Here is a 25,521-nt window from a genome sequence, read left to right as displayed (position 1 = left end):
CTGAGCTCCGGATGCTTCTGAGTGATTCCCCTGTTCTCTGCATTGCTCTGCAGGAAACTTGGTTTCCTGCACTGCGGACCCCCGCCCTTCGCGGTTATCGGGGATACCATAAGAACCGAGCTGCCTGTCAACGAGCGTCAGGTGGGGTTTGCCTCTTTGTTCACCACTCTGTCTGTAGCTCGCCAGTACCCCTTCAGACGCTTTTAGAGGCAGTTGCTGCCAGGGTTGAGCTCTCGCCGGCTATTACTGTTTGCTCTGTTTACATTCCTCCGGATGGGGAGCTCCCCCGACATGTCTTGGCTGCGCTGCTGGCTCAACTCCCGCCACCATTGCTGCTTCTGGGCGATTTCAATGCCCACAACCCTCTATGGGGTGGGACTGTCTCTGATGACCGCGGTCGGGCCGTGGAGCATTTGTTGGCTCAGCTCGACCTTAGCCTCTTGAACACCGGTGCTCCCACGCATTTCAGTGTTGCCCATGGCTCGTTCTCGGCCATCGATCTCTCTCTTTGCAGCCCCGGACTTGTCCCATCCCTCCACTGGAGGGTGCACCCTGACCTGTGCGGTAGTGACCATTTTCCCATCTATTTGCCACTACCCCAGTGTCGTTCTTCTGGGCGCCTGCCCCGCTGGGCTCTCCACAGGGCAGACTGGCCGGCTTTTACTTCTGCTGCAGCCATTGAGTCTCCCACACAGGGTGACATTGACGAGTTGGTCCGTGTTTTAACCACGTCCATCATTTCAGCGGCCGAGGCTGCCATCCTCCGATCTTCTGGCCTCCCTCGGAGGAAGGCTGTACCCTAGTGGTCGCCGGAGATTGCTGAGGCTATTCGCGACCGTCGGCGGGCTCTCCAGCGTCATAGGCGGCACCCGTCTCTAGAGACCCTCATTGCCTTTATGAGGCTCCGTGCCTTGGCCCGTCGTCTTATTGCACGGCGTAAGCAGGAGTGCTGGGAGAGGTATGTCTCATCCTTGGGCTCCCATGTCTCCCCCTCATTCGTGTGGTCCCGGATTCGGCGGATTTATGGATACCAGACCCCTATGGGTGTCCCTGGGCTCTCCTTGGACGGCGCTGTCTGCACGGACGCTGCCGCCATTGCTGCACGGCTTGCCGCGCACTTTGCTCAGAGCTCTGCGACTGCATCTTATCCCCCCGCCTTTCGCTCTCCCAAGGAGCGAGCCGAGCGGACGCCGTTCTCATTCCACACGCGTCGTTCTGAAACATACAATGCTCCTTTCAGCGAGAGGGAATTCCTCGCTGCCCTCGCCGATTGCCCTGATACAGCACCAGGCCCAGACTGCATCCATGCGCAGATGCTGAAGCATCTGTCCAGGGACTGCCAGAGACACATTCTCGCGATATTTAATCGCATTTGGAGCGAAGGCGTGTTCCCGTCGCAATGGCGAGAGGGTGTTATTGTCCCCATCTTGAAACCCGGTGCGGACCCACTGGCGGTGGACAGCTATCGTCCCATTACCCTCACCAACGTTTTGTGCAAATTGCTCGAACGTATGGTGGGGCGGCGTTTGTGTTGGGTCCTTGAGTCGCGCGGTCTTCTCGCTCCATCCCAGGGTGGCTTCCGTCGGGGCCGGTCTGCAGTGGACAATTTGGTGCGGCTGGAATCTGCTGTCCGTACGGCCTTTGCCCGACGTCAGCATCTCGTTGCTGTATTTTTCGATCTGCGGAAGGCGTATGACACCACATGGAGGCATCACATCCTCGCCACATTGCATGAGTGGGGTCTTCGTGGTCGGCTCCCGGCTTTTCTTCAAAGCTTTTTATTGCGCCACTCTTTCCGGGTGCAAGTCGGTGCCACCTCTAGTTCATCTTATATACAGGAAAATGGGGTCCCACAGGGCTCAGTGTTGAGTGTCTCCTTATTTCTAGTGGCCATTAATGGTCTGGCTGCAGCAGTGGGGTCGTCGGTGTCTCCTTCTTTGTATGCCGACGACTTCTGCATCTCATTTAACTCCACGACTACGGGAGTCGCCGACCGCAGGCTGCAAGTCGCCGTTCGCAAGGCAGCATCATGGGCTCTGACTCATGGTTTTCAGTTCTCTGCACCCAAGACTCGAGTTATGCACTTCTGCAGGCGTCGGACGGTCCACCCTCATCCTGAACTTTACCTCGATGGCCACCTGCTTGAAGTGGTGGACACTTGCCGCTTCTTGGGACTCGTGTTTGATGCCCGGCTCACATGGGTTCCTCATGTTACTCAGCTGAAGCAAAAATGCTGGCGGCGCCTCAACGCCCTCCACTGCCTTAGCCACACGTCTTGGGGTGCAGATTGCTGCACGCTGCTGCGATTGTACAGAGCCCTTGTGCAGTCCCAGCTTGATTATGAGAGCCTGGCCTATGGGTCTGCGTCACCCTCAGTGTTGAAGTTGTTAGACCCCATACACCACTGTGGGGTTCGGCTTGCAACTGGCGCTTTTCGCACCAGCCCCGTGGATAGTCTACTGGTGGAGGCCGGGGTTCCCCCGCTGCGGATTTGCCGCCATCGTCTGCTCGCCGACTATGCTGTCCACGTGCATTGCTCGCCAGACCATCCCAATCGTCGCCTGCTTTTCCCTGCCATGGTCCTCCATCTGCCCGAACGGCGACCTAGGTCTGGGCTTTCCGTAGCTGTCCGTGTCCAGTCCCTGCTGTCAGAACTGGGGTCATTCCCTCTTCTGCCTCCCTTCCGGGTCCGTACACCTACGCCTCCCTGGTGTTTGTCCTGGCCGTCCGTCCGTCTGGATTTGGCACAGGGACCTAAGGACTCGGTTCCGCCTGTGGCCCTCCGTCGCCGTTTTCTTGCGCTCCTCGAATCATTTCCGGGCTGTGAGCCTGTCTACACTGATGGTTCCCTGGTTGATGGTCGCACTGCCTACACTTTTGCTCACGCTGCCCATGTTGAGCAACGCTCCTTGCCGGCTGGCTGCAGTATTTTTACTGCAGAGCTGGTGGCCATCTCGCGCGCTCTTGAGCATATGCGTTTCTGCTCAGGTAGGTCCATCGTCATCTGCAGTGACTCCCTGAGCAGCCTTTAGGCCATCGACCGCTGCTATCCCTCTTCTCCTCTGGTGTCCTCTATTCAGGAGTCTGTTTCCGCCATTGCCCGTTCTGGTCGTTCGGTGGTCTTGGTTTGGACGCCAGGTCATGTTGGCATCCCGGGGAACGAACGTGTTGACAGGCTGGCCAAAGGGGCGATCGACGCCCCAGCTTTGGAGATCAGCCTCACAGCTCGCGACCTGCAGCTGGTGTTGCACCGTAAGGTGCTTGGGGTGTGGTCTGTTGAGTGGCGTGGCATGACAGCCCTGAATAAACTGCGGGCTGTCAAGGAGACGACCGATGTGTGGCGCTCCTCCCTGCGGTCTTCTCGCAGGGAGTCTGTTATCTTGTGTCGGCTCCGCATCGGCCATACATACCTGACGCACGGCCATCTTTTGCATCAGGAGGATCCCCCCCTGTGTCGGTGTGGGTCCCGGCTGACGGTCGCCCACGTTTTATTGGAGTGTCCCTGACTGCGCACCCTTCAGCAGTCTTTTAATCTCCCGGGCACCTTGCCTTTGATTTTATGCGACGATGCCTCCATGGCTGACAGTGTTTTACATTTTATCCATGCTAGTCCTTTTTATGGTTCCATTTAGAGTGGTCCTGCACCTTTCCCTTTGTGTGTCTCTTGTCCTCGAGTCTCTCATATTTGGTTGCAGATTTTAGTGTGTAGTCGGTTGGTTGACTCTTTCCCTTTTTTCTTGTCGTGGTCAGTCAACCAGTCTCCGGTCAACTTCTTTTGTTCTGTTTCCTTTTGTCTGGTGTCTTCGTGTCTGTTGTGTTCGTTACCACATTTGTGTTCTTTTAGGGCCTGGGGGGGGGGAGTCTCCTTCCCCTTGGGGTTTTACCTGCGTCGTGCATTTCTGTCTCGCCTGTTTTTGGAATGGGGGACTGATGACCTTAGCTGTTTAGTCCCCCTTAAACATCCCAACAACTCAACTCAACTGTATTGCTGAAGCATGGAAGCCTCCCCACCAACGGCAAGGTCCATGGTTCATTGGGGGGGGGGGGGGGGGATGCGGTGTATGAAGACTTAATTTTGAATACCTTCCAGCAACACTAGGTGATGACTCTGCAAATAAGTAGAATCATGTGATTTATGCATGATGGAGCTCCAGCACATTTCAGTGTAGCTGTTCAAGATGCACTACCTGGTATCTGCCACAACATATGGGTAGGTAGAGGAGGAGCAGTTCCATGTCCTGCACTTACCCCCAACTGCAAGCCTTTGGATTATCATTCCTGAGAGCACCTTAAGCAATTGGCAGATTTTCTTTTAGATGCTCTCAGATATGAACTTCGGGGTTTTGAAACGAAATTGTGGCTTGTCAGGCAATGAATTCTTAGAACCAGTACCTCTATAAACTCTTCTACAGTTGCATGATGTGTATCTAGTGTATCCTTATCAGTATGAACCCACTGTTCCTATTGTATCATTTCTTTTGGACCGTATTCTATGAAAACATCTACCAAATGAGCTTCCAGGTTGTCTAAGACATGGTACATATTAGTGCAGCATGCAGTCTTTTTATTCCAAGCAGCACACAGTTTTCTTGATTAGTTCCTTGTAGTCACCTTCCTTGACAAGTGTTTCTGTTTAGCATTTTGATGTGCTGACACAAACTGAGCACATACCAGCAGTACTCACTGTAATACGCCACCTTGGTCTCAGTTCACAAAATTATGAGATGCCCATTTCACTGCCTTGTTTCTCACAATAGGCTCTGAACATTTCTTTCAGGTTACAAACTATTAGGTATTTCTGCTTATGAAATTTTCACCATCTTCTCTTACTGCTAGGTCATAATTTTTGTTGGACCACAACCAATGTAAAGATTCATCTTCAAAGATCCTGAGTATTTTCTATTTGATCTTATCATTGATTCTAGTCTTTTTTTTCCCATCCATTTTGCAGGTACTTTTCAAGATGCTGGCCCCCATCTTAAGCTTTGTTGAGTACTTCACCATTCTCGCAGAAACACTTAATTAATTTGCTGTTTGTTGTAAACTCCAGCTGCTAGGACCAGGGTCAATATTCGAACTGTCTTTGAATGATTTGAATAATGCAATTTAATTTTTAGTTCATTAATTGAGATTTGTAAAAGGTGACTACAATGTAAACATAGTGATATTTCATTTCATAGTTAACATTGTGTATTCACATATCAGTTGATGTTGTATTAACTTTGCGTTAGGATATCTTAACCATGAACCGTGGACCAGCCACTGATGGGGTGGCTTGCACGCAGCCTCAGTGATACAGTTAGCTGTACAGTAGGTGAAACCACAATGAAGGGGTATCTGTGGAGAGGCCAGACTAACCTGTGGTTCCTGAAAAAGAGCAGCAGCCTTTTCAGTAGCTGCAGTGCCTAGAGTGGGTTATTGACTGATCAGGCCTTGTAACATCAACTAAAATGGATTTGCTGTGCTAGGTCTGTGAATGGCAGAAAACAAGGGTAATCTGCAGCCATATTTTTTTCCAAGGGCATGCAGCTCTACCAATGGTTAAATGATGAATGCATTCTTGTGTGTAAAATATTCTGGACGTAAAATAGTCCCCCATTCGGATCTCCAGGTGGGGACTATTCATCAGGATGTCGTCAAGACATACAAAACTGGTGTTCTATGGATGAAAGCATGGAATATTAAATCCCTTAATGGGGTAGGTAGGGTAGAAAAGTATGGGTGTGTTTTTCCTACAGCTAGAAAAAGGAAGTGCATTCTGAAAGAACCAAGCTCTGTACCTTTGTTTGTGTGCCTATTGATGACACAGTGCTTCTGCCTGTCAGTGAGTTGTCGCCTTTATTCCTATATAATTCCTAATTTTCAGCTAGAACTTCCCATACAGTAGAAAACAGACTGGTAGCAGTGAGAGATGAAATAGTGAAGGCAGCAGAAGGTCAAATAGGTAAAAAGACAAGACATAGTAGAAATCTGTGGATAACACAGTAGATATTGAATTTAATTGATGTTGCTTACAGGAAAATTAAAGAAAAGAGAAATAGCTGTATGAATATCAAGAGCTCAGATGGAAAACCAGTCCTAAGCAAAGAAGGGAAAGCTGAAAGGTGTGAGGAGTATATAGAGGATCTGAACTCGGGCACTGTTACAGAAATGGAAGAGGGCATAGTTGAGATGTGATGAGACATATGATACTACGAGAAGAATTTGACAGAGCACAGAAAGACTGATGTTGAAACAAGGCCCCAGGAGTAGACGACATTCCATCAGAACTACTGCTGCTACAATGGCAGGTTATCAAGATTTGAGTGAGTCTGAACGTGGTGTTATAGTCAGCTCACAAGCGGTGGAATACAGCATCTCAGAAGTAGCAGTGAAGTTGGGATTTTCCAGCATGGCCATTTCATGAGTGTGCCGTTAATATCAGGAATATGGTAAAACAACAAATCGACATTGCTGCGGCCGGAGGAAGATCCGCTAAGAATGCAACCAATGACTGAAGAGAATCATTCAACATGACAGAAGTGCAACCCATCTGCAAATGGCTGCTGATTTCGGTACTGGGCCTTCAACAAGTGTCAGTGTACAAACCATGTAATGAAGCACCGTCAATATAAGCTTTTGGAGCTGAAGGCCCACTTGTGTACCCTTGATGACTGCAAGACACAAAGCTTTATGCCTCATCTGGGCCCGTCAACATTGACATTGGACTTCTGATAACTGGAAACATGTTTCCTGGTCAGACGAGTCTCATTTCAAATTGTATCGAGCAGATGGACGTGTACGCATATGGTGACAACCTCGTGAATACGTGGACCCTAAATGTCAGCAGGGACTGTTCAAGACTGGTGGAGGCTCTGTAATTGTGTGAAGTGTGTGCAGTTGGAGTAAAATGGGGCCCCTGATATATTTAGATATGACTGACAGATGACACATATGTAAGCATCCTTTCTAATCACGTGCATCCATTCATGTCTATTGTGCGTTCCGACAGACTTGGGCAATTCCACCAGGACAATGCGACACCAACACGTCCAGAATTGCTACAGAGTGGCTCCATGAAAACTATTTTGAGTTTAAACCCTTCCGATGGCCACTAAATTCTCCAGACATGAACATTATTGAGCATACTTGGGATGCTGTGCAACTTGCTATTCAGAAGATATCTCCAACCCCTCATACTCTTCTGGATTTATGGGCAGCTCGGCAGGATTCATGGTGTCAGTTCCCTCCAGCACAACTTCAGACATTAGTAGAGTCCATGCCATGTTATGTTGCAGCACTCCTGCATGCTCGCGGGAGCCGTACACGATATTAGGCAGGTGTACAAGTTCCTTTGGCTCTTCAGTGTATATGAGATAGGCGACTACCTCACATACTTCAAGAACAGTATAATAATTACAATGATAGCAGGTGCTGACAGATGTGAATGTTACTGAATTATCTGTCTAATAAGTCATAGTTGCAAAGTACTAACACGAACTTTTTAGAGAAACTGGTAGAAGTTGGCCTTTTTACAGAAACTGGTAGAAGCTGGCATTGGGGAAAATCAGTGACTTATCTTAGAAGATTGGTTAAGGGAAGGTGACCTGTGTTTATAGCATTTGTAGACTTAGAGAAAGCTTTTGACAATGTTGAGTGGAATACTCTCAAATTCAGAAGGTGGCAGGGATAAAATACAGGGAGCAAAGGGCTATTTACAGTCTGTACAGAAACCAGATTGCAGTTATAATAGTCGAGGGGTATGAAAGGGAAGTAGTGGTTGAGAAGGGAGTGAGACAGAGTTGTAGCCTATCCCAGTTATTGAGCAAGCACTGAAGGAAAGAAAAGAAAAATTTGGAGTAGTAATTATAGTCCAGGGAGAAGAAATAAAAACTTTGAGGTTTGCCAATGACATTGTAATTCTGTCAGAGGCAGCAAAGGACTTGGAAGAGCAGTTGATCGGAATGGACATTGCCTTGAAAGGAGAATAAAAGATGAACATCAACGAAAGCAAAATGAGAATAATAGAATGCAGTCAAATTAAACCAGGCGATGCTGAGGGAATTATATTACAAAATGAGACAAAGTAGTAGATGATTTTTGCTATTTGGGTAGCAAAATAACTGATGATGGTCTAAGTAGGGAGGATATAAAATGTAGACTGGCAATGGCAAGAAAAGCGTTTCGGAAGAAGAGAAATTTGTTAATATAGAGTCAGGAGGACCTTTCTGAAAGTATTTGTGTGGAGCGTAGCCATCTATGGAAGTGAAACATGGATATAAACAGTTTAGACAAGAAGAGAATAGAAGCTTTCGAAATGTGGTGCTACAGAAGAATGCTGAAGATTAGATGGATAGGTCATATAACTAATGAGGAGGTATTGAATAGGATTGGGGAGAAGAGAAGTTTGTGACACAACCAGATTAGATCACCAGGGACATCAAAGGTTCACCAATTCTGCATTTCAAGGAAATGTGAGGGAGTAAAAATTGTAGATGGAGATGAAGAGATGCACACAGTAAGCAGATTTAGAAGGATATAAGTTCCAGTGTTTATCCGGAGGTGAAAAGGCTTGCTCTGGATTGAGTAGCATGGAGAGCTGCATCAAACCAGTATTTGGACTGAAGAAGAAGAAGAAGAAGAAAAAGAAGACGACAATTAAAAAATTTTAAAGGATGTCATATTCACCATTTTCAAGTCTTACTGCTAAAGCTAAAAGAATGAAAAAATGAAGCACAGAATGTATGTACAGTCTGACATGTGCTGAAGCAAAATGTAAGTGATGTATTATTTTCATAATTTTTGTGAGATTCTGCTGTCCACGTGACATGTTTGTGCAGTTCTTTATATACACTTTTGTGTTAATTTTTGTATCTTTTATAGTACCAATTGAAAATGACCCAAAGCTGAAAACTGAAGTTGTGAAATAAATAATTTCTACAGTCAGTGGTGAATATAATGTCCTTTAAGAGATTCTACAGGACTGTGAACCCCAGCCATGAGAAATTAAACAACTAAAATGCCCGTATCCTTAAATTTCTGATATTGCCTCATCATTTGGGTTCCCACAACATCAGTGAAGGAACTCACATCAGCAGCTGGTGCTGTAGCCTTGGTGTCAGTCTGCTAATTCATTGAAGATTTAAAGGCAAATGTCCAGGAGATGCTAGTGGAGTAATCACTGTGTAGCAAGCATCAACTAAATCCACGCAATCAGTAGACATTGATTGTTACTCATCCTGAGACTGTCGTTGTTTATGATCAATTTTTGCCTGCATTTGGGGCAAAGTTTCCAGCCAGACGTGAAAGCAGTATTAGTTAACAGTTTCAACTTGTCAACACGAGAAATGTCAGTTGGCTATGAATTCTCCTTTACATTATGTTTGTTTTCCCCAAATGGATTACACCAGGTACAGAAACTGAAATTTTATCAGAAGCCGGCATTATGCCTAAATTTGGTCACATTCTCTAGAGTCAAGTCCAGATCTGAGTTTTAAAAGTAATTTGTCCAACAATGACATTTGTTTTGGTGGCTTTAGCTAACTCTTAATATAGTAAAATGATGCAGTCTTAGGACAGCCAGTGCCAACTTGAGCACCGGAGGAAACAAGTACCAGGAAGTTCTTGGTACATTTCACAAAACGAGAAAGAAAACAAATAAGTTTAGTCATAAAGCTTTCCCCAATGGCGGTATAAAAACATTTCGGCAATATTTTAACAATTTAATGATATTGCAAAAAGAGTTTAGTAATTTACAAAACTTTTGGGGTAATTTCAGCCATAAGTTGGCAAGGATTTTCATTTGTTTTATTGCTTGATGTTTTTATGGACGTAGAAGCAGATCTACCTGATTTTTCTTTCTTTTTATTTGTTAATGTCACATATTGGCTTATACATTGTCTCAAAAGCCAAATGAGGTGATGCACTAATTAGCATACTGGACTTGCTTTCAGGAGGACAGTAGTACAAATCTGCATCTGGCCATCCAGGTTTCCATAATTTCCCTAAGTCAATCCAGGCAAATGCCAGGATGGTTCCTTCAGAAGAGCATGGACAATTTTGTACCCTGCCCTTGAAGCATTCTGAGCATGTTCTTCATCTGTAATGACTTCAGTGTCTGAAGAGACATTAAACCTTAATCTTCCTTCCTTGTGTATGGAAAGTAATAACTTTGAGTATGGAAACTAGTATCTTTGAGTGATATTTTCACCCACAAGCAGACATGGGTCTGAAATTAAACTATATACTGCCTAAAGTTTAAAGAATACTCATTTTAGAGTATAAAAAAGATTAAAAAATGTACAACTGGAATTTGATTTCCCAAGAGGTTTTCATCAATTTTGCAGGGGCATATATGAGGTGTGATCAAAAAGTTATGGAAATTTTTTAATTTCACATGCTTTATACATCTGATTTTCAATTTTTTTAAAATCTTGATCATACATATGTTCCTGACGTATGTTTGCATTCACAGCTGCTTTGAATATTTAGTTTATTGTTGACAGTCAAAAAGGTTATATGTGCTTTTGAGTGATAGGCAAATTTTTACTTTGAGAAAAGATAGATCGAAGAATTTGCATTAAATTTTGCTTGAAAAATGCAATAAAGTGCTGCAGTGCATTCAGACTGTTGACTATAGCTTTTGCAAATCTGCTATGAGTAAGACAAAAAAATGTTTCAAAGAGGGATGAGAAGGTGTTTGAAGATGACGACCAATCTGAATGTCCTAGCACATCAATTACTGATGACGATGTGGAAAAGTAAAGAAAGTGAATCTATGAAATCACCACCAGAGGGTGTTGTTAATTAAGTTGGCATGTCCTTTGGCTCAAGCCAGCATTTTTTTGCATAAAATGTGTAGCAGCAAAGTTAGTTCCAAAATTGTATGCTTTGCTCAGGAATCTTGAATAAAGTCGTCAACAATCCAGAACTTCTAAAGAAGAAACACGGGTACATGGGAATGATGTTGAAACTGAGGCACTCCGAGGCACGTTGCCAGAAAAATCAAGACTGAGAAAAAATTGACAAGTTCGATCACATATGAAGGTTCTTGTCACTAATTTCTTTGATTACAATGGGATAATGTATTGTGGGTTCCTGCCTTATGGTCATATGGTCCATAAGGAATTTTACCCGGGAGTTATGCATCATTGACATGAAGCAATCTGCAGAAAATGGTTAGAATTGTACCAATCTCTTTCATGGAAATTGCTTCTCGATAGTGCTCCCTCTCACACCTCAATGTTTGTACATGATATTTTGGGGAAAACAAAACCGTTATGTTGCCTCAGCCCACCGAATTCACTGACATGTCCCACTATGGCTTATTTCTGTTCTTAGGGCTGAAGAAAACTATGAAAGGATGTCATTTTGTCACCACTGATGAGATAAAAACAGGATCACTGAAGCAGCTAACACCATAGCGGAATTTGAGTTCCAGAAGTGCTTTAAAGATTGGAAAAAGCACTGGCACAAGTGTTTTATACGTGAGGGGGCTTGCTTTGAAGGGCAGAAAGTTGATGTTGATGAATAAATAAAGATCCCTTAAGAAAATCAGAAACTCTCATTACCTTATGATCACCCCTTGTGCTTTGACAGAACAGATGATTATACAAAATCCATCCATAAAATTGTGATTTATGGCTGGTTAAAAATTAGTAATTCAACTTGCATACTAAATTTTCTGCAGTTTTTGAAGTGGTACACCTGTCACCAGATGAATTAAAAAAACTAATCATTAATATATTCTTATTCAGCACAAAAAATTATTTTGGTATATAAAGACAGGGCTTTTAAGTTAAGATTGCCTTTTATAAAAGTTACCCGAAGATGGTACTTTTGTGTGTGTGTGTGTGTGTGCGTGCGTGCGTGCGTGCGTGCGCGTGCGTGCGTGCGTGCGCGCATGCGCGTGCGTGCGTGCGCGTGTGCGTGTGCGTGTGCGCGCGCGTGTGTTCATGCAGAGTTGGCACCCATATCTGTGAGAAGCTGTAGAAGTGACCAAAGGATATACTGAGCTGAAACTTTGTGCGTATCCATCCAAGACATTATGCAACCACCCATAAAATTTTATATGATTTGGAAATGGTAGACACACAAGCCACTTCTAAAACTGGTTCACCTGTTGTTGAATGACCTGTCACAGATTTCAGACATATTAGTGAAACATCTACTCCATTATTAGCTGATGTGTGATCTGAGCATGTTGTGATTTTTATATGGGTGTGGAAAAGTGACTGGCACTTGCAGAACTTGGTGTGTTGTGTGGGTGTTTTTTCCCCCCGTGTGTGTATGCTCGTGAGCCTTGCAGTTGTATACATTCTCAATTGTGTTGTGTGGCCTTGATGTGTTTAATTCACCACTCAATAACTCACTGTACGTTTAATGAGCTTAGTGTCTTGGTGTAAATATATTCAAAATAAATCCGGCTGGAGGGGGCTTAGGTGATTTGGATGTGTGGGTTATTTTTGTCATTACTAACTACACAGTGTAAGATACTTATAGAACAGCCAAAATGGTAATTTTGTGTGTTTAGCAGGAACTGTGACTATTCACAAGAAAATATTTTATTGGGAAGACTCTTATTATTATTGAAAAAATTTCTATGCTATGTTGGTAATGGGTAATGGTTTTCCCCGTTAATTGAAGTTCATCATCATCATCATCATCATCATCATCAAGATGACTGTGTCTATTCTCTGTAGGTGGTGCATTTGGATGTTTCTCCTATGACCTCTAAGTGCAACTGTATCCTGAATCACAGTTGTGATTGGGTTTCACATGTGTGCACTCTTTCTATAATGGTGCTGGCAAAAAATAGGTCCATAGTTGTGTGTTTATGAAATAAGGTCACTTTTGAATGAGACTGGTGATCTTGATGTTTAAATAAACTGTGAATGCCACACAGAGCCTTGGTCACATGTTATTTTATTCAAACAGATTTGTGACCTACAATGACATACCAGTAGTGTGTGTTGATCTGGAACACCTGTAAAAATATCAAGATGGGTTGACAGGTGTGCTGAATAAGACAAAAAATGTGAATGAATGTATGTGCTGCTTGAAATCAAAAAGGAATTTTATGTCATAAACTCTGTTCACTGAACTTTAAATAGCAAAAGCTTGACCGAGATACGATGGCATGTAAAAATAAGGCCACTTTAATGGCTAGAAATACATTATTTCTACCTTCAGGTATGCTACAGTTACAGTTATTGGTTTCCAGATAAAAAAGGAATGGTTTCATAAGGTAGCACTCACATATGCTCTCATCATCTGTCCATTTGGGAGGATGACAGTTCAAACCCATGTCCGGCCATCCAGATTTAGGTTTTCCATGATTTCCGTAAATCACTTCAGGCAGATGCCAGGATATTTCCTTTGAAAGGACACTACCAATTTCCTTCCCTATCCTTGACACCATACTAGCTTGTACTATATCTCTTTTGACCTTGACATTGATGGGATGTTAAACCCAATCTTCCTTCCTTCCTTGTGTCCATCATCTGTCACCCCTCTTCTTTTGACAATAATTGCTACACTGTTGTGGCAGTATCACTGCAAGCACCTATTCAGTGTTATTGTAAATGTGTGCCATCACATAAAGTTATTTTCAAACTTATACCATCTCAAATGAAAGGCAGACAGACACACTGAGCTGCATGCCACTTACATGTCAGTGAGTTACACATTTGCTTTTACATCTACATCTACATTTATACTCCGCAAGCCACCCAACGGTGTGTGGCGGAGGGCACTTTACATGCCACTGTCATTACCTCCCTTTTCTGTTCCAGTCGCGTATGGTTCGCGGGAAGAACGACTGTCTGAAAGCCTCAGTGCGCACTTGAATCTCTCTAATTTTACATTCGTGATCTCCTCGGGAGGTATAAGTAGGGGGAAGCAATATATTCGATACCTCATCCAGAAACGCACCCTCTCGAAACCTGGCGAGCAAGCTACACAGCGATGCAGAGCGCCTCTCTTGCAGAGTCTGCCACTTGAGTTTGCTAAACATCTCCGTAACGCTATCACGGTTACCAAATAACCCTGTGATGAAACGTGTCACTCTTCTTTGGATCTTCCCTATCTCCTCCGTCAACCCGATCTGGTACGGATCCCACACTGATGAGCAATACTCAAGTATAGGTCGAACGAGTGTTTTGTAAGCCACCTCCTTTGTTGATGGACTACATTTTCTAAGGACTCTCCCAATGAATCTCAACCGATGCCCGCCTTACCAACAATTAATTTTATATGATCATTCCACTTCAAATCGTTCCGCACGCATACTCCCAGATATTTTACAGAAGTAACTGCTACCAGTGTTTGTTCCGCTATCATATAATCATACAAAAAATGATCCTTCTTTCTATGTATTTGCAATACATTACATTTGTCTATGTTGAGGGTCAGTTGCCACTCCCTGCACCAAGTGCCTATCCGTTGCAGATCTTCCTGCATTTCGCTACAATATTCTAATGCTGCAACTTCTCTGTATACTACAGCATCATCCGCGAAAAGCCGCATGGAACTTCTGACACTATCTACTAGGTCATTTATATATATTGTGAAAAGCAGTGGTCCCATAACACTCCCCTGTGGCATGCCAGAGGTTACTTTAATGTCTATAGACGTCTCTCCATTGATAACAACATGCTGTGGTCTGTTTGCTAAAAACTCTTCAATCCAGCCACACAGCTGGTCTGATATTCCGTAGGCTCTTACTTTATCAGGCGACAGTGCGGAACTGTATCGTACGCCTTCCGGAAGTCAAGGAAAATAGCATCTACCTGGGAGCCTGTATCTAATATTTTCTGGTCTCGTGAACAAATAAAGCAAGTTGGGGCTCACACGATCACTGTTTCCGGAATCCATGTTGATTCCTACAGAGTAGATTCTGGGTTTCCAAAAACGACGTGATACTCGAGCAAAAAATATGTTTATGCTTATGTATGTCATGTTTTACTTCCTTATCTTTATTTTTGCTGATTTTTTTAGTTTAGCTCTAAACTTTAAGTAAAAAGAAATGAAACTAAACATTAATTTCTAGATATGTGACAACAGATTTTCTTGTTTTAGATATTTATATGAGGTTAAAATTAATTACTTTATCTTTTGTGTTACATATTCCCTCTTGTCTTTATTTCAGGGCTCAAGAGGTGAGCAGGAAAGACTTCTACGGACATCATCAACTCTTTATGTTGGTAATCTTTCTTTCTACACCACTGAAGAACAAATATATGAGCTATTCTCAAAATGTGGGGATGTGAAAAGAATTATCATGGGTCTTGACAAGTATAAGAAAACACCATGTGGATTTTGTTTCGTTGAGTATCCTTTTGAGTAACAAGTATGAAACATTTGCAAACATTACACAAATTGTTTCATTTATAGTTGTTGAGGAAGTTTGAATGTAATGCTGTCTTGATTTCTTTTCTTGTATCAGTCGGTGGTCAAAAAGTACATTTCAGCACAGTATGTGATTGTTCACATTGTGTGTCATAATAGTGAGAAAACAAAATAACAGTTGACAAATTTTTGTTTTGAATTAATCAAAATTATAAAATAAAGCGAGAGCCACGTATCATTTTTGCTTTTCTTCAGTCAAGTAACATGTCAGATATTGTACTGTGTGTAAACATAGCTTGATTTCTGTTTCCTTGACAATCTCAGATACTATTGTCGTGTTGATGCTGAGGGTTGTATGAGATACATTAATGGTACACGCCTTGATGACCGTATCATTCGTACCGATTGGGATGCAGGCTTTGTTGAAGGACGTCAGTATGGTAGAGGAAAGACTGGAGGGCAGGTAAGTCAGTGACTGGTACTATAATCTTCTTTTAGTATATTTACCGGTAAGAAGCAGCATAAACTACCACTTTTTCAGGGTGATAGTGGATTATATGGGAGAAATAAGTATAGGATTGTCATTGATGTGCATGATCTGTTGTTAAATCTGTTGTTTAAAGATGTCTATTGCTTTTGCTAATTTTAGGTGGCCTGTGATTTAAAAAAAGAAAGCTTCCTTGTATGTAATGTTTCCAGAATTAGTTATTATCTGAACTTTGTCATTATGTTACGCCAACTGCCAAAGTCTTCCTCATGCCATATCTCATAACCTTTATCTCCTATTTCTGCTTTAAGTGTGCCCCTCTAAGTCTTCTCTCTCTCTCTCTCTCTCTCTCTCTCTCTCTCTCTCTCTCTGTACATGTTGCCATGTGCTGTATCATGTTGTAGTCACCATGAACAGAATCACAGACAATCTGGATGATATTCACATTGCTTATGGAGCAAGAGGAAAAGTACTGAGGGCATGAGAAGGTGGTATGCTGAACATTTACAAACAACAGAAAGTGCATTTTTGCTCTTAAAAAGGTAATACAGGATGAGGATGAATGGAGAGGACTCTGGAAGTTGAAGAAGAACATTTTGGAAAAATTCCTTCAACCATCTGTCACTCATCTGCTTGCTTTGAATATCACAAAGGAAAATATTTACATTGTCACTATGCGCAGAAGGTCCAATCTTTGAAAGCAGATTGTCTAAGGTGAGCCAATTTATATGCCTAAGGCAGTGCCAGCATCCCAGCAATGTGACTTTTCCCTACAGGTAATTCCATGTCAATTCAATGCAGCACTTAACCTGACTCATTCAGATTTCTTTCAAATTTGATGCATCCACGATCCAGATAAGAGATGGAAAACTACAAATTTACAGAGGTATGTGACAATTGTGAAGAAAGTTACAGGTCTGCAAAGTTTAGAAATTGTGTGAAATGTACATGTCTGTATCAACAGAAATGATTGTAATTCTGGTTCTAATCCAGACACAGCAGTGAAACTTGTATCATTGAGAAGCTAGTGAAGAACATTACATTGATATGCAACACGACGAGTTTCTAAAAGTTTTCACTTTCTAGGTCACTGACCTTAACTTTTGACCTTCAGTATCTCAAAATTCTCCACTTTCAATTAAAAAAAAGTTTTACTGCTCCAGTATGCTACTATAAAAGGGTGATTATGAAGATGGCACACCAAAGGTATCACTCCCAAAAATTTGTCAGCAACAGTACACTATCAAAATGCGGAGAGTAGCACATAAATATGAAACACAAGTTAGTAAAAAATACAATCCACAAGTAATGTTCTACAAAAATATTATGCCTATTGTTGCACTGATATTATAAATCACTTACAGTGTAGCTTCAATAAAAAGGCAATAAAAAGTGGTTGCACCTCATTTCACAAGTCTCCAACTATATTGTTAATATTCATCAGATCTGATACAGGCAGATTGTATGTCCAAGTTTGTGGGTCTGGATCCAGTCTTGTGAGAATGTCACATTTTCAGATAACCCAGTTGTCTGGTTTGGCAGAAAATTCAAATGGTGGAGATGTTCATGGTCTGTTTGGATGCAAAAAGCAGGCCTGCTTGTCATCTGTTTCTTTAAAGGTTGTAAGACATATGCAAGCCACCAATGAGTGTTATACTCACAGGCATCAAATCCATGTATGTCTGCTAACAGTGTTTCATTCACCAAATCAATCATTGACTCTTTCCTGTTCACTAAAGAAGCATAATGTTTATTGGTTTTAGTATACCTTTGAAAGGGAAGCAGTAGTTGGGAAAGGAGTGAGACAGGGTTGTAGCCTCTCCCCGATGTTATTCAATCTGTATATTGAGCAAGCAGTAAAGGAAACAAAAGAAAAATTCGGAGTAGGCATTAAAATCCATGGAGAAGAAATAAAAACTTTGAGGTTCGCCGTTGACATTGTAATTCTGTCAGAGACAGCTAAGGACTTGGAAGAGCAGTTGAACGGAATGGACAGTGTCTTGAAAGGAGGATATAAGATGAACATCAACAAAAGCAAAACGAGGATAATGGAATGTAGTCAAATTAAATCGGGTGATGCTGAGGGGATTAGATTAGGAAATGAGACACTTAAAGTAGTAAAGGAGTTTTGCTATTTAGGGAGTAAAATAACTGATGATGGTCGAAGTAGGGAGGATATAAAATGTAGACTGGCAATGGCAAGGAAATCGTTTCCGAAGAAGAGAAATTTGTTAACATCGGGTATAGATATAAGTGTCAGGAAGTCGTTTCTGAAAGTATTTGTATGGAGTGTAGCCATGTATGGAAGTGAAACATGGACGATAACCAGTTTGGACAAGAAGAGAATAGATGCTTTTGAAATGTGGTGCTACAGAAGAATGCTGAAGATAAGGTGGGTAGATCACGTAACTAATGAGGAGGTATTGAATAGGATTGGGGAGAAGAGAAGTTTGTGGCACAACTTGACTAGAAGAAGGGATCGCTTGGTAGGACATGTTTTGAGGCATCAAGGGATCACAAATTCAGCATTGGAGGGCAGCGTGGAGGGTAAAAATCGTAGAGGGAGACCAAGAGATCAATACACTAAGCAGATTCAGAAGGATGTAGGTTGCAGTAGGTACTGGGGGATGAAGAAGCTTGCACAGGATAGAGTAGCATGGAGAGCTGCATCAAACCAGTCTCAGGACTGAAGACCACAACAACAACAACATACCTTTGTTAATAGAAATTACACTAGGTTTACCTGGAATTGTACTTGTATTCTTGAAACATTGTTTCAATTTGGCGATCTCTTTATCATGATGGGTAGCCAATATATAAGCAAAGACACATGAAGAAATATTCCCTTTGCACCACTGGAGCAAATGTTGTGGTGTCAAAATGAATTACCGGTTTCTTGAGGTTGCTTCAGGCTGGCAATGTGGCTAATCTCATTGCAGTCCCTGCAACCCCATCATAAGGTCCTTTGTCATGTGCTGTAGGGGAGGGGGGGGGGGGGGGGGGCTGTTCTGCTGTAACATCAGTATCTTCCTAATGGAATTCTTTCTGTTTTTATACTGGGCAGCACATCTATTTTAAAAGTAATAAATGCGTTTTGGGATTGGAAAGTGACATACTAAGAAATTGATAAAATTGTGCTGGAAAGAATTGCTGTACACACACTTTATCATGCTGAAGACAGATATTTCCACATATGACATATGGTGTGTTTAAATTGTGTCTGCACCTCTGTAGTAAGCTACAAACGGTTGGATTGTAACCCAAGAATTGTTCCAATGAAATACCTGTACTTCATTCTGAAAGGTCAAGGAATAATTCAGCTACAAGTAGATGAAGAGTAACATGAGAATCATTCCAATGAAATCCCTCAACTTTGTCCAGAATGCTGAAGCAATAATTCTCTACAAAATCACAAATAAAATATTTGCTTACTTTGAGTTCATCCTGCTGGAAGATAAATGAGTGTGGTAGGAGCTGTAAGAAGCTTGTTGGAATTGTAGGATTGCATTTTGTTAAAGGCGTAGGCAAGAGTACAGTGCTTTGGCTGCAACTCTCAAAATTTTGAAACTCCACTATGTACATCTGGATACATGTCTTTGAAATATGTATACAATTCCTAAGATCGTGCAACACTAGCTTCTTCTGATTATGTAATGTAATTCTGTTTTCTTCCACAGGTACATAGTCTTTTCTTCCTGGTATCATGTGGCTTTATGATCACAGTAAAAATCATGCACATGATGAATGGTTTTTCCACACAATGTCTTAACTGGCTTTGGATTTAGTGTCACTAATATGTACTATGATCTGTTACTAATTGTTTCGGTCAGTCTTCATACCTTGATGTCTAAGAGGAAAATTTTTTCATGGTTTTTCTTATACTCAAGCTCTTTGGAAGTACTATTAAACTTTGTGCTTTTTTGTCACATATGCAGTCTGTATTGTGAAACTTGTCTTTCAGCTGAGCTATGTTTTACCTTTCTCGACCCCCCCCCCCTCCTTTCCATGCTCTTCTTTTTGCAGTTGTACACATAAGTATTCTCCAACACTGAGGTATCCTGTATTTAAAGAATCCAGTGCCAGATCCAATGCAGGTTCTTCACCACTTAACATTTTTTCTGGAAGTACGTAAAACAGATGAAGCAACACCTGCTGGGGCTTCTGGGTTTTGCGATATTTGCTTTCTGCATTTGCTGCAAATTTTTTCCATGTAGCAGTACATTGGTACACTCGTTTGCCATCCACTCTTGACTACTCCTCAAATTCTTAGTACTTGCAGAACCTTCATCTTTACACAAATTGCAACAATACGATTTGGACTTGAAATCCATTTTTTACAAACTGCTACTGAACACTACTTTACATCACATGTACACTGCACACAAACTAATGAATATTGATTGAAATAAAAGTTTCTCTGATTGGCTTTTTACAGAAGGAAAAAAGATGTTCACCAGTTTGTCAGAATAATAGTGACTGCTACTGTCTGTTGCTCTGGAAAAACCAGACATGTAATTGCTTACTGCATTTTACTATCGTAGTGATGTAGACAAAATAAATTTTTAGATATGATGCCTTTGGTGTGCCGTCTTGATATTTACAATGTTTACAGTAGAATCTTATAACAATAAAATATTTTTTCCCTCAAAGACTTTGAAGATGAAGTGTTCTGAGATATTGAAGGTCAAAGATTAAGGTCAGTGACCTTCAGTGCGAAAATTCTTAGAAACTTGTCATGTTTTATTTCAGTGTAAGCCTTTCATCATTAGCTTTTCAGTTATACAAGTTTCTTTGCTGTATCTAGATTAGAACCATAATCACAGTCATTTCTACTGAAACAGATGCATGTAACTTTCATGCAATTTCCTAACTTTGCAGACCTGTAACGTGCTTGACAATTGTCCTATACCTCTGAAAACTGCTAGTTTTCCATCTCTCATATGGATCATTGGATGTGCAAAATTTGAAAGAAATCTGAGATGGTTAAGTTAAAAATGTTACTGTTTTACATTGAATTGACCTAGAATTAATTACCTCTACTTTATCATCTTTATGGATGAGACTATTTTTAAGAAAGGCACAGTATTTAATCCCTACAACTATCACCAGCGGGCAGATGAAAATGACCATTACATTCATTAACATGGTCTCCAGAAAGAGTTTTGGTGAATGTCTGGGCAGTAATTGCTGACAACTTAATTGGACTTCTCAGTGTACCTCCTGAAATAAATGAATGTGATTGTTTAAAACTGTTGCAAGTGAAATTGCTGATAATGTTCAAATATGTTCCTCTTTCAGCAGTGTGCAGTTTTGACACACGTAACTTTAAAAAGAAAAACTGTTAAAGTAGACTTTCAGTATTATGGTTTTGAGAACAGTAAGAAGGGATGTGCTCCTATATTTCACAGATGTTCTGAGTGTCGGAAACATTTTTTAATGTCTGATGCATGAATGAAAAGAATAATTACCAGCACAATTTCAAATTAATGTTGGTACATGATTAGGTTTATTGCACAAAAAGCTCTTGAATATGAACAATGGAATGTCCATTCATTCTAATGGACAAAACACAGTGTATATAGGAAATGTGGTTTCCTTTGATAAAAACCAGACTTGGCTGAATTCTGGTTCACTTAAAATCAAAAAATACATTGGAGAAAAAGGCAATTACAGTTTTTAGATAAATAAGAGAAAGCAAGAATAATACACCCAAATCATGACATGATGAGACACGTAAGTGCAGGACATTATTACTAGAATAATAGCTACCATGTACAATCTGCCCAACTATTTGCTGACACTTGTCACCTCACACTGAATGATAACAAATTAGCAAAGGCTGTTATTCAGCTTTTAAGTGACAGGAAAGTCATCTCACAACCAGAAACTGCTATATGTGTAAGAATACTAATTTCTTGAAAGACTACTTAAGCATTGCCAACTGCAAGGTTACAGTAACAACAGATAGAGCCAACCTTGTAGATGATCAAGAAATGGCGGTTTTGAATTCTATAAGAACAATACTCATAAATAAGAGACCTAAATATATGTTCACAGCATTAAGGGGGAAAAATGATTAAAACCAAAACAACCACGCGTAAATCTCAGCAGCGCACTACACATGGAAACTAGAATAGTAGAAAGGAAATTGCAACCAAGGTACACTACAGCATTTGAGAACAATAACTAGAATATTTACTGAGAATATGAATTATTGACACAACTAGTGAAACTGGCTATTTGGTACAGAAGTAGGCATAAAAACTCCGAAATCAGTAAGTTATCAACCAGTTAAGCTACCAGAATGGTTAGAGATGCAATGGCCAGCATAATTGATGACATAATGTAAAACTAATATGCCAGGACATGAAAATTCAAAACTGCCCATTTGATAGCAATGGAAATTTTAAAGCAAATTCATTGCTAACCAACAAGAAACTTTTGTGACCACTCCATGTGACATCCCCTAACCTGGTTTGACCTTACCAGCTTGTTTTTGCCCACCCTGAATATTTCAAGGGGGACAAGAAACATGTAACAAGTGAAACGTTTGATAAAAGAGGATATGGGTAGGCATAAATATACCAGAGGTAAGACCTTATATATGACAATCATATATTGCATATAGTAATTGAAGTACTTTCCTTGAAAACTGGAGATTTGCCACATCCTCTTGTATTTAAGCACATTTTAGCTTCGCTCAGATATGTTGCATTCATTCTGCTTTGGTTTCATAATATTAACCAAGTGCAAAGTTGTTGATGTAATTGACATTTCAGTATTCACTTTTTTATTAACTTTTCATTTGTTTGGTTAAGAACAAGTGTTCTCTATGCAGTGTTCCACTTTATTGTTCAAAGTTTCTCGAGTCAGCCATACTGTTGGATTCAGAGTTCCATTTCATCTGGATTGTCCTAAAATTGATTGAAGATTGTTTCCTATTACAGAGGTTTGTTGATGTTCTCATGTCATGATACCATAGTTTATTATTCCAGAACTATGGTCCAAACTGTTTTCAGATTTTAGTCAACATCATGTCTCAGTAAAGGATGGTACACATCTGCACATCATGACTGGATTTTAGTACAGGGTTCATTCAATTGTTTAATAAGTAAAGTTGTCCACAACCTGAAGATTGATTTGAGCATTCCACCGTTTTACTAGGTACAGTTCTGTTGGAGTAGTATTCCTTTGCCTTCCGCTGGCCTTTGAACTAACTAACACAGCTAGTTTTAGGGTGGTCTGTAGATTATGGTGAGCTGCAAACCAGGGGTGACTTGGTGTCTTTCATATTAATAAATCATTGTCAAATATTCCAAGTGGCAGTAGAAAAAGGAAAACCTTTGGCCAGCTGGGAATCAAAACCTGGACCTTTGGATTTGTAGTCTCACATGTGTCTAATGTGTCACATTCTTTATTGTTTTTATAATGAAATAGTTAATGTACTGCAGAAGATTATAGAAGACACCCAGTTCAGCTTAACAGCCTAAAGTTATATATGGGCTTTGACATTGTGTCTTTGCCCTGTAATCCATACGTGACTATCTGCTAGGTCAGTGAAGCATAAACTAATAATCAGTTGTAGTTGTTGTTACTTGTGTTGGAAACTGTTCGGTACTGGTGTGAATGAGAGCCAGTGGAAATAGTTAATAGATTTTTCTTCTATGTTGAGAAAATTTGTAAGTGTTCTTATACCTTTCTTTCTGCAGGTGCGAGACGAATACCGTACAGATTATGATGGTGGACGTGGTGGTTACGGGAAGATAATACAGCAAAAGACATCCATGTCAACACCAGTACAAGATGTAAATGTTTTTGCGCGGTAAAATATGAAATTTCTTGTTCAAGTGTAGGGAACAAAGATAATTTTGTGAGAATTTAGTGATGTGTACTGAGAATGTAAAAGGACTTTCAGGTGCATCACAAAATGATCTAACTGGACCACTGAGTGCTCTTACTGTAAGCAGATTTGCATCAGTATTTTGACTACTTTGTACAACATAATTTAAATATACATATTTCATTTGTTTTCCTAAAATTATTTCCTTTGTGCTTCCTGTTCATAAATAGTGTAAATAAAAGTTGGCAGGAAATATTGCCAGATTTTCTCATCATTTGTTGTGGAGCTCATATTTGATTCATATAGAAAAAAGTGTGTAGTGTTGTAGACTCTGATGCCAGTAATTCAGCTTTATCCAAATAAAAAAACAAATATTGTTACTGTGTACTGTATCTTGTCAAGTCATGCTTTAAAACACTGTAAAACAGTTATGTTCGGCAAATGTGTTTGTTCGTTTGTGAAAATGAAGCCAGCAATTGCTATATTCTTTAACAAACAAGGTACTGCTTAACAATATAAGGATAAGGGTAGATTGCTACTGGCTGTAATAATGACATGAGTTGCAGACAGGCGCAGTGAAAAGATTGTTACACATTTAGCGTTTGTCCAAAACCTTCTTCAGAAAAGGAATCAAACCGCTGATCTGGCTCTCCTCATTTAGATTTTCTGCAGTTTGCTTTAAAGGCTTTGTGAGTGCTGAGATAGTTCCATTATTGTTGTTTTCTGTCTGAAGATTTATTTGATTCGGTTGTCCATGTTAGTCTATTCCAGGGGCGGGCAGGAATCCTGCATGTGTGCAGTGCACTTGCTCGTGTGCAGTTAACAGGTGTTCTGCGTGCACACAGGGGCAAGCTGAGCATCTGCTTCTCTCCCCTCCCCACCATACTCTCTCTCCACTCCTTCCTCTGTAATGCGTTTTGTTTCCTAGCTTGCTTTATTGAATGAAGGAATAAGATTAGTAGGAGTGCTTGAAAGAAATCATGGTTTGAAAGAGTACCTATTACGTATGATACATTTTATTTAATTATCACTGGGGGGGGGGGGTTAAAATACGTTTGTCTGGAACAAAATTTCTACATATAGACAAACACAAACAGTTCCGTAAATTTTCATCACTGATGTTTGCTCTTAACCGAGACTTATTAATTTTCATAACAGAAAAAGTCAAGCCAAACATTGACATTATCTTCGCGGCCTCACGATGGAGACAAGGAAACTTGGCTCTCAGACGAGAATTATGCTGTAGATCTATTAATTCCATTTGCAAATTGGGATGAATATCATCTACAGAAACAGCAAATGGTCTCGAGAACCATTCAAAAGCTTGGGATAAATATGATATATCCCCAAATCGCTTGAGAAATTCCTCTTTTATTGCACTAAGTACGGAAACATATTCTTTGCAATTCTGTTCTTGCACGGTAGACAGAGTAGGGAAATGCACTGCGTTCCGTGACGAGAGATGTCGTTCCCACAGCTTAAGCTTGGTAGTGAAAGCTTGCATCTTTTCAGCCATTTCACAAATTAGCTGAGTTTCTTCTTGCAAACTTGTGTTCAATGCATTCATGTGTCCGGTAATGTCCACTAAAAATGCAAGGTCGATAACCCACTCTGGATCTTCTAACTTGGGATCGTACCTTCCTTTGTCCTTTAAAAACTCATTTATTGGTATTCTCAGCTCGAAATATCTTTTGAGTACAATACCGTGGCTAAGCCAGTGGCCTTAACTGTGGTATGGTATGTCACTGTACTCTTCCCCATGGGATCTCAAATAATTGACTGCCCAAATAACATCTTGTGTGATGTCCCCCAGTTTTGCTGCTTTTGCACAGAGTACTTCTTGGTGCAAAATGCAGTGGATATTCTA

At 41.1% G+C, this 25,521-nt stretch overlaps 1 protein-coding gene across 1 annotated transcript in view; it reads left to right on the top strand.

Moving 5' to 3' along the window:
* LOC124776805 (nuclear cap-binding protein subunit 2) overlaps positions 1 to 23,855 on the top strand; it is a 50,338-nt gene extending 26,483 nt beyond the window's left edge. The window contains exons 2-4 of the mRNA XM_047251955.1: positions 15,128 to 15,309; positions 15,652 to 15,790; positions 23,524 to 23,855. Coding sequence (XP_047107911.1) covers positions 15,128 to 15,309; positions 15,652 to 15,790; positions 23,524 to 23,640 — 438 coding nt within the window. The 3' untranslated portion in view covers positions 23,641 to 23,855. The remainder of the gene's footprint in view (positions 1 to 15,127; positions 15,310 to 15,651; positions 15,791 to 23,523) is intronic.
* The last annotated feature ends 1,666 nt before the right edge of the window (positions 23,856 to 25,521 follow it).

This window comes from Schistocerca piceifrons, chromosome 2 (assembly GCF_021461385.2).
Source record: "Schistocerca piceifrons isolate TAMUIC-IGC-003096 chromosome 2, iqSchPice1.1, whole genome shotgun sequence".
In the NCBI taxonomy this organism is placed as follows: domain Eukaryota; kingdom Metazoa; phylum Arthropoda; class Insecta; order Orthoptera; family Acrididae; genus Schistocerca; species Schistocerca piceifrons.
The sequence above is the reverse complement of the archived record's forward strand: the minus strand, read 5'-3'. Positions and strand labels throughout refer to the sequence as shown.